General features: G+C 47.3%; 1 protein-coding gene across 1 annotated transcript; it reads right to left on the reverse strand.

Moving 5' to 3' along the window:
- Positions 1–2,282: 2,282 nt before the first annotated feature.
- COMMD4 (COMM domain containing 4) lies at positions 2,283–11,548 on the reverse strand. The gene is made up of 8 exons (XM_083398924.1): positions 11,436–11,548; positions 10,366–10,437; positions 9,399–9,464; positions 8,020–8,059; positions 6,593–6,712; positions 5,493–5,573; positions 4,820–4,996; positions 2,283–3,400 (listed from the first exon to the last, which is right to left on the reverse strand). Exons 1-8 carry the CDS (start codon positions 11,436–11,438, stop codon positions 3,360–3,362), a joined length of 600 nt encoding a protein of 199 aa, XP_083255050.1. The 5' UTR covers positions 11,439–11,548; the 3' UTR covers positions 2,283–3,359.
- Between the last annotated feature and the right edge of the window lie 1,087 nt (positions 11,549–12,635).

Below are 12,635 nucleotides of genomic sequence, written 5' to 3' on the forward strand. Positions count from 1 at the left end.
CTTGCTCTCCTCCCTAAAGCCTGGCGCCTTGCTTAGCTGGTTTGTTTGTTTGTTTTTTTAAATAATATTTATTGCTTTTTGAACATATAAAACATTACAAAACCAAACAAAAACAGGAAAAAAACCCAATACAATACAATATAAAGACACTACATAACACTAAACACATTAAACTAAAGAAAACCAAACAAAACAATTTAAAACACTCAAACAATTTCAGTATCATATTTCATTCACTTATTTCACCGACCTCCTCACACCTCCCTTTTTGTATTCCACTTCTGTCAAATGTTTCAGCAATTCCTTTCCATCTTCCTCTGTTATCTGTCAAATACTTATCTTAACACATTCTAACCTTATTTTACTTTTAAAATTCCATTAATCTATTTATACTTAAATCCTTATAGCATTTCTACTAAAGCCATATAACTTCATTCCAACATTTTAACATTCATTAATTTTACAGTATTTCTGTAAATAATCTTTAAACTTTTTCCAGTCTTCTTCCACCGACTCCTCTCCCTGGTCTCGGATTCTGCCAGTCATTTCCGCCAGTTCCATGTAGTCTATCAACTTCATCTGCCATTCTTCCCGGGTGGGTAGGTCTTGTGTCCTTGCTTAGCTGGTTTGGGGAAGGCAGCGCAAGGACGTCAAATTTTGGCCTTTCTCTCTGCCTCCTCCTGCGTGACAATGCAGTGTACAACTCACAAGTTCCGTGTCCAAGTACAGTGGTACCTCGGGTTACAGACGCTTCAGGTTACAGACTCCGCTAACCCAGAAACAGTACCTCGGGTTAAGAACTTTGCTTCAGGATGAGAACAGAAATCATGCTCAGGCGGCAGCAAGAGGCCCCATTAGCTAAAGCGGTGCTTCAGGTTAAGAACGGACCTCTGGAACGAATTAAGTACTTAACCCGAGGTGCCACTGTATTCGTGTGGCCCACTTCGCATGAAAAGTTGGATTGCCTTGGCTCAGGGAACCCAAGTTTCCAAGTTTCTCTATGGGCTACTTTTCCCTCTATTTATCTATTGCATAAATAGTTCCACAGATCATAGAATCATAGAGTTGGAAGAGACCACAAGGGCCATCGAGTCCAACCCCCTGCCAAGCAGGAAACACCATCAGAGCACTCCTGACATATGGTTGTCAAGCCTCTGCTTAAAGACCTCCAAAGAAGGAGACTCCACCACACTCCTTGGCAGCAAATTCCACTGTCAAACAGCTCTTACTGTCAGGAAGTTCTTCCTAATGTTTAGGTGGAATCTTCTTTCTTGTAGTTTGGATCCATTGCTCCGTGTCCGCTTCTCTGGAGCAGCAGAAAACAACCTTTCTCCCTCCTCTATGTGACATCCTTTTATATATTTGAACATGGCTATCATATCACCCCTTAACCTCCTCTTCTCCAGGCTAAACATGCCCAGCTCCCTTAGCCATTCCTCATAAGGCATTGTTTCCAGGCCTTTGACCATTTTGGTTGCCCTCCTCTGGACACGTTCCAGTTTGTCAGTGTCCTTCTTGAACTGTGGTACCCAGAACTGGACACAGTACTCCAGGTGAGGTCTGACCAGAGCAGAATACAGTGGCACTATTACTTCCCTTGATCTAGATGCTATACTCCTATTGATGCAGCCCAGAATTGCATTGGCTTTTTTAGCTGCCGCGTCACACTGTTGGCTCATGTCAAGTTTGTGGTCAACCAAGACTCCTAGATCCTTTTCACATGTACTGCTCTCAAGCCAGGTGTCACCCATCTTGTATTTGTGCCTCTCATTTTTTTTGCCCAAGTGCAATACTTTACATTTCTCCCTGTTATTTACATTTCTCCCTGTTAACTTTACATTTCTCCCTGTTACTTTACATTTCACCCTGATCGAAGCAGTTGGGAAGGCAAATTGGAGTAAGGTGATCTCACAGGTATATGTTTTTCCTCCCATGCATTCTCATTCAGCTCAGAAGCCCTGGCCTTCATTCGGAAGCTCAGCGGCTTTTGTCCCCTATAGAAACAGGACCTTTTCAGACACAGACATTGCTGTGGAATACCCAGCTCCTCTTCTGACTATTCAGGCTTCTGCTACAGCAATGTTCGTTTCTTACCAAATCTGCTTTCTGCTTAATCTTTTTTTTTTTTACTGCTGAAGCCATCTCAAGTTGAGTTTTCTTACTAAACAGCAAACTCTACAAAATATTTGGGATTGCAAATATTCATAACTGAACAATTCCTTCTCTTGTTACCAGAAATTCTGTGTCTCCAGAAGGACTCAATAAAAACACTTGACAAAGAGTTCTGGGTGTAGTAAGATTTAATTTTCTCCTGTTCTGCAAAATATAGAAACAGTACAAAAAGCAACCTATGGGATTTAAAGATATGAAGGTTCAAGCACATGGAGAAATGTCGACACACATACCTTTCTCTTCCCTGTGATACAAAGAGCCTTTACAGGATAAAAAATAATAATCAAGAATCTGGCAAGAGAGAGGAAAGGCTATTTTGTCCTTCCTTCCACAATCCACACACAGATGGATTGCTGGAAAACAGAAGGAACAGACCAGGTTTCTTCTACTTGGAGAAGACGGGCCTGTAGCCCTCCTGGTGTTGCCGGACTCCAACTCCCATCAGTCCCAGCCAGCACTGCCAGGGATGATGGGAGTTGTAGTCCAACAACATCTGGAGGGTTACAGGTCAATGTCCCTGCAATAGGGGAAGAAGGATCTAAGAAAACAGGAGCAAGAAAGCCACAAATGGAAGTCTGTTGGGGCTTCCAACATTTGCAACAAAAGAACAGGGTAGGATGAGATTGATGTGCCTTCTCCTGAGAGAATGAGGCAGGGCGGTTTTGATTCCCACAATGGTCTTGCGGTGCTAGACACGGATACCATCACAAGGGCCAAGAAACTCTTGGGGTTCTCTAAGCTGCTGTGGCTCTGGGTTGACAGGGCATGACTCAAAGTGGGAACGTGGTGCCATTTCTTAAACTCTCTCCTCGCGGGGAACAACGAAGTCCAGCACATCAGGGACACAGGTTCTACTCCAGTCCACTCCTCGCTGCACTAACCTTCTGACTGCGAAGAGCTTTCAGTGAAATAAAATGTTTAAACAAACATGGACACCCGTCATTTGCATTCAGAAGTATTACCCACCCTGGCCAGACAACTAAACAACGAGAACAGCCTTAGGCTTTGAACTCGACGAGTCAGAAGAAAGGGATGGATTCTGGTAACAGCCTCTTGCCCTGCGGTCACTGGGGAAAAACTTGCTGGACGCAAGGTCTCCCTCTTTCTGAAGCAACCGTCCAATTAAGATTTTTCAGCTTGCGGCAAAAGCTCATTCCAGCCACAGCACCACCCATCCTGGAAGCTCCTCAGTCGAGCGTCTTCATGACTGCTTCGGCCTGCTTCAGTTCTAGCAGCAGGAGAAGCAAAACAAAACAGGAAGGGGCAGAGGGTGAAAAAATACATTATAGATGGGGCTGCCTCTGAAGACTGCTCAGAAACTTCAGCTAGTGCAGAATTCAGCAGCCCGGGTGCTCAGTGGGGCAAGACTGCACTGGCTGCCAATTAGCTTCTGGGCCCAATTCAAAGTGCTGGTCTCGACCTATAAAGCCTTAATGGTTCAGGACTGCAATACCTCAAGGACTGCCTCTCCCCATATGGACTGACCCAGACCCTGCAATCATCACCCAAGGCCCTTCTTCGTGTGCCTCCTCCACGAGAGGTCCGGAGGGTGGCAACACAAAAACAGGCCTTCTCTGCAGTGGCTCCCTGTTTGTGGAATGCTCTCCCTAGGGAGGCTCACCTGCTCCCTTCATTACATATCTTAAGGCTCCAGGCAAAAACATCCCTCTTCTCCCAGGCCTCTAGCTAATTAAACAATGTACGACTTTTTAAACCGTGTGTGGTGGGGGGCATTTTGTTTGCTTGTTACTATATGTTATATATTTTTGTGTCTCTATATTGTAAACTGCCCTGTCATCCTTGAGTGAAGAGATGTTGAGAAATTTAATAAAGAATAAATAATTGAGTGAAGATGCCAACTTATCATCCTCGCGGGGTCTCTGCCATGGGAGCATATTCACCCAGTGCTTTTCCAGTTGCACTGGCTCCCAGTGGAGTACAGGGTCAGATTTAAGGTACTGGTTTTGATCTTTAAAGCCCTTCACGGCCTAGGACCCTTGTACCTACAGGACCGCCTCTCCTGGTCTGCCCCACGGAGAGCCTCAAGGTCCATAATAGCAACACCCTAGTGGTCCCAGGCCCTAAGGAAGTTAGATTAGCCTCAACCAGAGCCAGGGCCTTTTCAACACTGGCTCCGGCCTGGTGGAACGCTCTGTCTCATGAGACCAGGGCCCTGCAGGATCTGATTTCTTTCCGCAGGGCCTGTAAGACAGAGTTGTTCCACCCGGCCTTTGGCTTGGAATCAATTTGATTCCCTCCCCTTCTTTCTTTTTTCCTTCTCCTCCTCTGAAGAGGCTGCATCTTAATGTTTTAATGCTGTATTTTAATCCTGTTTTTTAAGTTGTATTTTAATCAACTTGTTGTTATTATTGGTTGTTAGCCGCCCTGAGCCCAGTCTTGGCTGGAGTAGGACGGGGTATAAATAAAAATTATTATTTATTATTATTATTATTATTATTATTATTATTATCATCCCCCTGGACTTGCCCAGCCCTTACAAATAGCCTCAGAATCCCTGCCATGTCCCACCACCACCACATCCTCTCGTGAGTTCAGGCAGAGAGTTACAACATACAGGACCAGGTTGCAGAAAAAGTGCCCCTGAACCCAGTCCCTGCTCCTCTGATGATGATTTCTGGGATCTCACCTGCAAGCAAGATGCGGAACTTCTCTGCCGACAGCATCATGGCAACAGGCTTCAGGCTGCCACGGTCAACATCTTTCACGTTCAGCTTGAGGTGCACGACGGGCTCGTTGACCTGCTGGATTTCGCTGGAGCTAAGGGTGTAATCCACTCTCCAGGAGACAGAATCCAGGCGGTTCACTGCAGACAGAGGTTGCCGAGAGATCAGGAATGCTCTCTGCAAGGCCTGGCACCCTCAGATTCATGGAGCACATTGCTAATTAATTAATCTAACTGCAAATCGCACTCACTTCAGAAGCATGCCGTGTTTACTTTTGCTTCTATCAAAAAACTTTTTTTCTTTTTAAAAAAAGAGAGAATTAAAACAGAGATTCATAGTGCAGAAAGAAGCTTAGGTGCCAGAAAGCATATAAGTTATAAGGAAAACAAGAGAGTGCACTCATCATTGCAGGGGGGAGTTGCATTAAAATAAAAGTGAAAGGCATGTATTTATGTAAAATATATATATAGTTAAAAGTATAGAAAGGTCATATTTAAAGGAGCATTTTTTCCCCACTCAGATCTTTCCAATTCTGTTTAGTCTGATACGTGGCAATAGGATTCAGCCTTGATAGGTAGGTAGGTAGATATTCAAATATATGAATATATATATGGCTATTCCGATGGCTTGACTTACACCTCAGGCTGCACCCCCTAAGGCTGTCCTGCAGGGGGCTCTGCTTCTCCTCATAGGACCGGCACAGCCCTGTGGCATGTTCTGCAATGCAAAGAGGGATGGGGAACAAATAGTTCAAAAGTAAGCTCTCACTCCAGACCAGGGGTCAGCAAACGTTTTCAGTCATGGGCCAGTCCACCGTCCCTCAGACCATGTGGGGGGCCAGACTATATTTTTTTTTGGGGGGGGGGGGGGAATGAACGAATTCCTATGCCCCACAAATAACCCAGAGATGCATTTTAAATACAGTGGTACCTCGGGTTACATACGCTTCAGGTTACAGACGCTTCTGGTTATAGACTCTGCTAACCCAGAAATAGTACCTCGGGTTAAGAACTTTGCTTCAGGATGAGAACAGAAATCACGTGGCGGCGGCGCAGCAGCAACATCCGGAGGCCCTATTAGCTAAAGTGGTGCTTCAGGTTAAGAACAGTTTCAGGTTAAGAACAGACCTCCAGAACAAATTAAGTTCTTAACCCGAGGTACCACTGTAAAAGCACACATTCTACTCATGTAAAAACACCAGACAGGCCCAGAGATGCATTTTAAATAAAAGCGCACATTCTACTCACGTAAAAAGACGCTGATTCCCAGACCGTCCATGGGCCGCATTGAGAAGGCAATTGGGCTGCATCCGGCCCCCGGGCCTTAGGTTGCCTACCCCTGCTCCACACCATCCCACCATTTTAATGTGATGTAGGACCACCGCCAAGAAAGCAGGCTGACTGCCAGTCTCCCAAGGGCTCAGGTTGTTGCAGGGGAACCTGTGGTCTTTCAGAGGTTGCCGGACTACGGCTCCCCCCTTCTCCCATCATTCCTGACTCTGCTGGCCGGGGCTCAAGGGACTGGGAGATCCCCATCTCAGAGGCTTCTGCACAGCTGGAATGCAGCCTATATTGCAAAGTCACAACTGTTGCTCTGCCCACATTTGCCTTTGGCTCCACCTACCACTGCCATGTGTCCCCCGGAAGTCTGCCCACAAGGAAATGTGGCCCTTGGGCTGGAATAGAGGTGCCCCTTTTCCCTTCGTCACTGCTTCCCTTTCTGTCTCCTCCGCTCACCTTTAGGCAGCCCCAACTGCTGGAGCTCGCTGGAGAGGGACTCGCCATCAACGTTGTGCTTGGCAGCGCTGGAGAGGATGAAGCCCAGAACAGCAATGGTAGCCTTCACATCCCCAGACTCTGCCGAGAGGAGAAAGAGAGGCATGCGCAGCAGTCGTGAGAGCCTGCGGGATCAGGACAATGGCATTTTACCATTGTACTGTGGAGAGTGTATTAACGTATGGTCTCTGTGTGTGGTTTGGGAGCTGCACGGTCAGGGAAAAGACAATGCTGTCCAGGGTTGTAAAGATTGCAGAGAGAATAATTGGGTGCACTCTTCCCACCTTGAATCAAATCTATGCTGTCAGGTGCCATAAGAAAGTGGCAGAGATAGCGCAGGATAGTGTGCATCCCGGAAATGATCTCTTTCAGCTTCTGCCTTCTGGAAGAACTAGCCACCTGAGAAGGACTAGCCACCTGAGAAACAGTTTCTACCCAAATGTGATTTTGGTTTTAAACGCAGTGTAAGGACTCTGTATGGGAGTATATTGTATTTAAAAATGGGGTATCAGAGTTTTTAGGGGGCTAACCAGGCTGGGATATCTGGGATAGCAGGCTTGTTGGGTTTTGAATGTCTTATGTAGATTTTTCAGTTTTGTTGTTCTGTATGGGACAATGACAATAAAGATTATCGCATTGTATCTAGCCCAGCACAGCGGTCAACTGGATGTCCCAAAGAAACATCTGCAGGCATTCAGAAGCATTCCTGACTCTGACTGTGGAGGGCAGAGCAGAGCCATGGGGGCCAGTACCCATCAATAGCTCTCTCCTCCATGAATTTGCCTCATCCTCTTTTAAGGAATTTAGGTTGGTGACCGTCACTGCCTCTTGCGACCTTCTGATTGGCAAGTCCTAGGCTCTGTGGTTTAACCCACAGCGCCACCCGCGTCCCTACTCTTTACTTAGTTGACTACAAACCCCAAACTGCACTGAGGGTCTTTGGAAGAAGCATAGCTGAGTTGCAGAGCCCTTAATTTGAATGCAGAAGGTCACAGGTTCAATCCCAGGTCTCTCTAGGTAGAAGGATCAGATATGCATAGACTCATCTCTGTGCTTAAGACACCAGAGAGCCGCTACCAGTCGGACAAATGCATTCCTGACTTTGACTGATCGGCAAGCCTAAGGCTCAGTGGTTTACACCACAGCACCACCCAAGAATGTTTTAGCAGGTGCCAAAAAGTGTACAATGAAGGCAACCTGCTTGATCGCAAGAGCCAGGGAGTTCTAAAGTGCAGACACCGTCACACTAAACAACCGAGCTCTTACAAATGCAGAACAGGTATTATGTAGTAGTGCCAATTCTGCTGATCAAAGCAGTTGGTCAATGAATTCAGGCAGGAGAAACACATGACTCAGTCATACTGGGAAGAGTAGGAAACGACACTCACCAAGCTTGGCATCTGACGTTAGCTTTAGAACCTTTTCATACTGCAAGAGAAAAACCCAGATCAGACCACACTTAACTTTGGGAGATCTGCACCACCTCTGAGTCTTCCAATGCAACGTGAAGTCCCAGTTCCTCCACAGGCACAGAGTCCTACTTGCAGCTCAGCTTCCACTGCAAAACCACTTCCCAGGGGTGGCTCCTGAATCATGTCAACTGTCTGTAAATTGTGCTAGGGACAGGCAGGGTGGTGTAGGGGCTAAGAGTCTAGGGCTAAGACCAGGGAAATCCAGGTTTAAACACCTGCTTGGCCACAAAAGTCAATGGGTAACTCTGCGACCATTGCTGTCTCTCAGCATAACCTACCTCATACGGTTGTTGTTGAAAATATAACTGGGGGGGGGGGGAGCGGAACCAGCCCAAATATGTAACGCTTTCGAGTGTGATCTCCAGTTTTTGGGTACTCTATTACGGCACACAAACACTTCTCTGGAGGAAGAACTGGATCACGGGGATTCCAAGTCGGACATGCCTCTAAATTTCTAGGGCTGCAGCTACAGCGCAATGTTAGAATCATAGAATAGAATCATAGAATCATAGAGTTGGAAGAGACCACAAGGGCCATCGAGTCCAACCCCCTGCCAAGCAGGAAACACCATCAGAGCACTCCTGACATATGGTTGTCAAGCCTCTACTTAAAGACCTCCAAAGAAGGAGACTCCACCACACTCCTTGGCAGCAAATTCCACTGTCGAACAGCTCTTACTGTCAGGAAGTCCTTCCTAATGTTTAGGTGGAATCTTCTTTCTTGTAGTTTGGATCCATTGCTCCGTGTCCGCTTCTGGAGCAGAAGAAAACAACCTTTCTCCTCCTCTATGTGACATCCTTTTATATATTTGAACATGGCTATCATATCACCCCTTAACCTCCTCTTCTCCAGGCTAAACATGCCCAGCTCCTCATAAGGTTGTTGTTGTTGTTGCTGCTGCTGCTCAGGAAGCATCAGAAAAGAGAAATGCAGTTGGCCTACGCAGATGAATCTGGAGTGGTTTACTCTTCCTGACCTCTCAGGAAGTCATGCAAGGGCCCATTTAAAAACACAAGCCTGAAAGTGTTGGCCATACAAATATCCACCTTCAAGAAGATCTCCTACCTGCTTTAAACCAATCTTCCCCAACCTTGTGCTCTATTGACTCCCAACTCCCATCAGCTCCATCCAGACCAGTCAAAGGTCAGGGGTGATGGGAGCTGCAGGTCCATCAAGATGACCCCAGGCTGGGAGAGGTCAAAACACATCACCAGAAGTTGTATGATGGAAGATCAAATCTCGTAGAATTGTCGGATCTACACAAATACGCGTCAAACAGGAGAAAACTGGCTTACGTCAATCCCGTCCCCAAGCAGATCCTTCAGCACCTGGGCACAGATCAACTTCAGCTTCACTGAGGACTAGGAGAATAACAAGAACAAAAACACACCTGGTGATTTTTTGCCTGTAACACCAGCTTTTTCATAAACTCCACCCAAAGCTAATCACTCCCCACAACAGCCTGGACTTTTTAAGCGACAGTGGATAATGCGGTCTTTGATGGGGTAGCGTCCAACTATTTCTGACCAAGAAAACAGAAGCACTTAGACCTCCCCACCAGCACTCTGACTTTTTCAAGCTTGCTGGATATATAGTGGAATATTGCAGCAGGTTCATCCAACAACAATTATTTATTTATTCCATAAACTTTATACGCTGATTGTAAAAAAACAGAAAACGAAAACCCTCAAAGTGGTACACAAAAAAGATAAAACAAAATTATCCATAAGAAAAAAATTATAGTTAAAAACTTTTGAAATACAAAATAAAATATAGACTAAAAGCCTATTAAAATTCCCACCAACTTTGTAAATATCTGGGCAGGCTTGTCTAAACAAAAATGTTTATAGCAGTTGGCCAAAACAATACCGTCAAAGCACCTGCCTGATATCAAAAGGCAGGGAGTTCCAATGTTTAGGTGTTGCCATACTAAAAGATCAATTTCTTGCAGATGCAGAATAGGTAGGTCTGTGGCACATGTAGGAGTGCCAATTCTGCTGATCAAAGTGTCTGAGTGGGCACATCTGGGTTCCCAGATGTTCAGGGCTTGATATAGTAATAGTTCAGCCCAGTAGCAAGTTGCCAACCAGTGCAGTTCTTTGAGTAAAGGAATCACAGGCTGACAAGGCCTCAGTGTTGGTCAGCCATCAGTTCTACAGAGATGAGAGTAAGTCCAGCAAGGAACCAGTGGTCAAGTGCCACCGCCAACACGTCCTAACAGAAATGGCATGCGCACCTAGCAGAGAAAAGAAGAGCACTTACTATTTTAGCCAAGGTGCTGATTTCTGCCAAGACCCAATCAGGGCAGTCTAAATCGCCGCAGAACCGAAACCTCTGGATGGAAAAAATAACATTAGTGCCTGTGGCCAGTCAAGAGTTTGTTTTAGCAACCCACTTTTCAGCCTGTAGCAGAAAACAAGAGGCTATCCAACCCACGGAGAAGTGAATTTGAACGAGACTTTACATGCTTTCCTCTTTTCAGCAGAAATTTCAGTGAAAAACTCAGAATACAGCCTCCTATTCTCTTGACAGCAGAAAACCCGAAAGGTAAGGCAGACATTTCCGTAGCCCACGGGCACAGTGTGGGTGTGTCAGGTGTGGGTGTGTGGTCCCGGGCACAGAGTTTTCGAGGGGGAGTGAACCAGGCGCCCCACCCCATCCCAATGCTCCTGGCTGCGTCTGCCGGCGCCCAGGGCCCTTGCCCAGAGGCCGGTGCCAAGTCATAGCTGTCAACTTTCAGATTTGAAAATAAGGGATCAGCAGCCTCGAAAATAAGGGATCAGCAGCCTCACCTGTCCCAGAGATAGTCTACGGGATATCTAACAATCCGGGATAGCAGCGGGAAATGGCGCTGGAATACGGGAATTTCCCGCAAAAAAAGGGAAGGTTGACAGCTATGTGCCAAGTTGCCCGGGGCTGTGCGCGAAGACGCAAAAGCGCCGCACGGCGACAGGACCGTCAGATCGTCAGCACTCAGGCTGCAGCATCCCGCCGCGCCAGCTGCCGCTTCCGGATCCAGCGCGGGGGAAGGCAAGCATCCCGGGGTGCCCATCTCTGGCACCAGCCTAGTTCGGAGCCTCGCCCGAGAACTCGAGCTGCAATTTCATGAGCCCACGCCGGAGCCCGGGAGCCCCTGCCTCGATGCCAGGGATGCCAGCTTGGCCCTGGCACCGTGGGTGCCCGGGGCCGTGGGTGCCATGCAGCGTGCACGGCCCTGGCACCGAAAGGTGTGGGTGCTCGGGCACCCGGGGCCCCAGGGCGTTGGCACCCGTCCTCCAGGCGGCGCAGCAAGCCCTTCTTGGCCACCCGCGCGCAACGCGCCCCCGGCTCACCATGGTGCCCCGCGCGGCGCCTGCTACTCGCTGCCCTGCAAGGCTGGATCACCTGACTCCTTCCTGCCACCCAATCGCGGAAGGGATCCAGCAGCACCAGCTGATCCCGCCCGGGCGATCAGCTGATCAGCCTCCCGGCTCCTCCTCTGGTGGGCGGGCGGCGGGGAGGGCGAGTTTTCCGGGGGAGTTGTTCTCGCCGTTGCTGCTGCGCCCGCCCGCTTACACGTGGCTTGGAGAGATTTACAAATTTAAATTTAAACAAATTTAAAAAAGGAAACAAAGCAACGCTGAGTTGCAACAGCAAGAGGAAAAAGGGAAGTTGCAGCATTTCCGGAGGTTGCAGTGCCGACACAGTTACACGGGACTAATAAGGCCCCTTGAGCACTAAGGGGCACTGTGGGCGCGTGTGTGAGAGATTATATTTATTTCATTTTATAATATGTACGAGACGGAGATAATAATTTATAGCAGACGAATGTTGCAGGAATTTATGTATAGGTTTGGGGGGGGTTGCCCCTCCAGCAGATATCATGCACATGCAGCCCACTACCAAAACCAGCACAATCACTTTTGTGATTTGTCCCCACAAAACACTTCATCACAGTTTCTTCCTATCTATTCAAAGGGCCTTTGCGGCACGATACCAAATGTAAGAATTCACTGATAAATGTATCTATGTACTGGCTCACTGGGGAAACTTCAGAAATTCATATAGCCATGTGAGTTCAGCTACTCAGCAGCCCCTCTGCCTGAGTGATAATTCCTGGCATCTTGATACCTGAGTGCCGGACAGGTAGCCATTCCAGAAATAATCACACCCTTTTGTCTTCATCTGGGTTTGTTAACTTGGCTGGGAAACAGGGAAATATAAATACAGTGGTGCCTCGCAAGACGAAATTAATTCGTTCCGCGAGTCTCTTCGTCTAGCGGTTTTTTCGTCTTGCGAAGCAACCCTATTAGCGGCTTAGCGCTATTAGCGGCTATTAAAGGCTTAAGGGATTAGCGGATTAGCTGCTAAAAGGCTATTAGCGGTTTAGCGGCTTAGAAAAAGGGGGTGGGGAGCGAAAAAAAATCTCAAGATTCGCAAGACATTTTCGTCTTGCAAAGCAAGCCCATAGGGAAATTCGTCCTGCGAAGCGCATCGAAAAACGGAAAACCCTTTCGTCTAGCTGGTTTTCCGTCTTGCGAGGCATTCGTCTT

This window comes from Podarcis tiliguerta, assembly GCF_965153285.1.
Source record: "Podarcis tiliguerta genome assembly, chromosome: 9".
NCBI classification, from domain to species: Eukaryota; Metazoa; Chordata; class Lepidosauria; order Squamata; family Lacertidae; genus Podarcis; species Podarcis tiliguerta.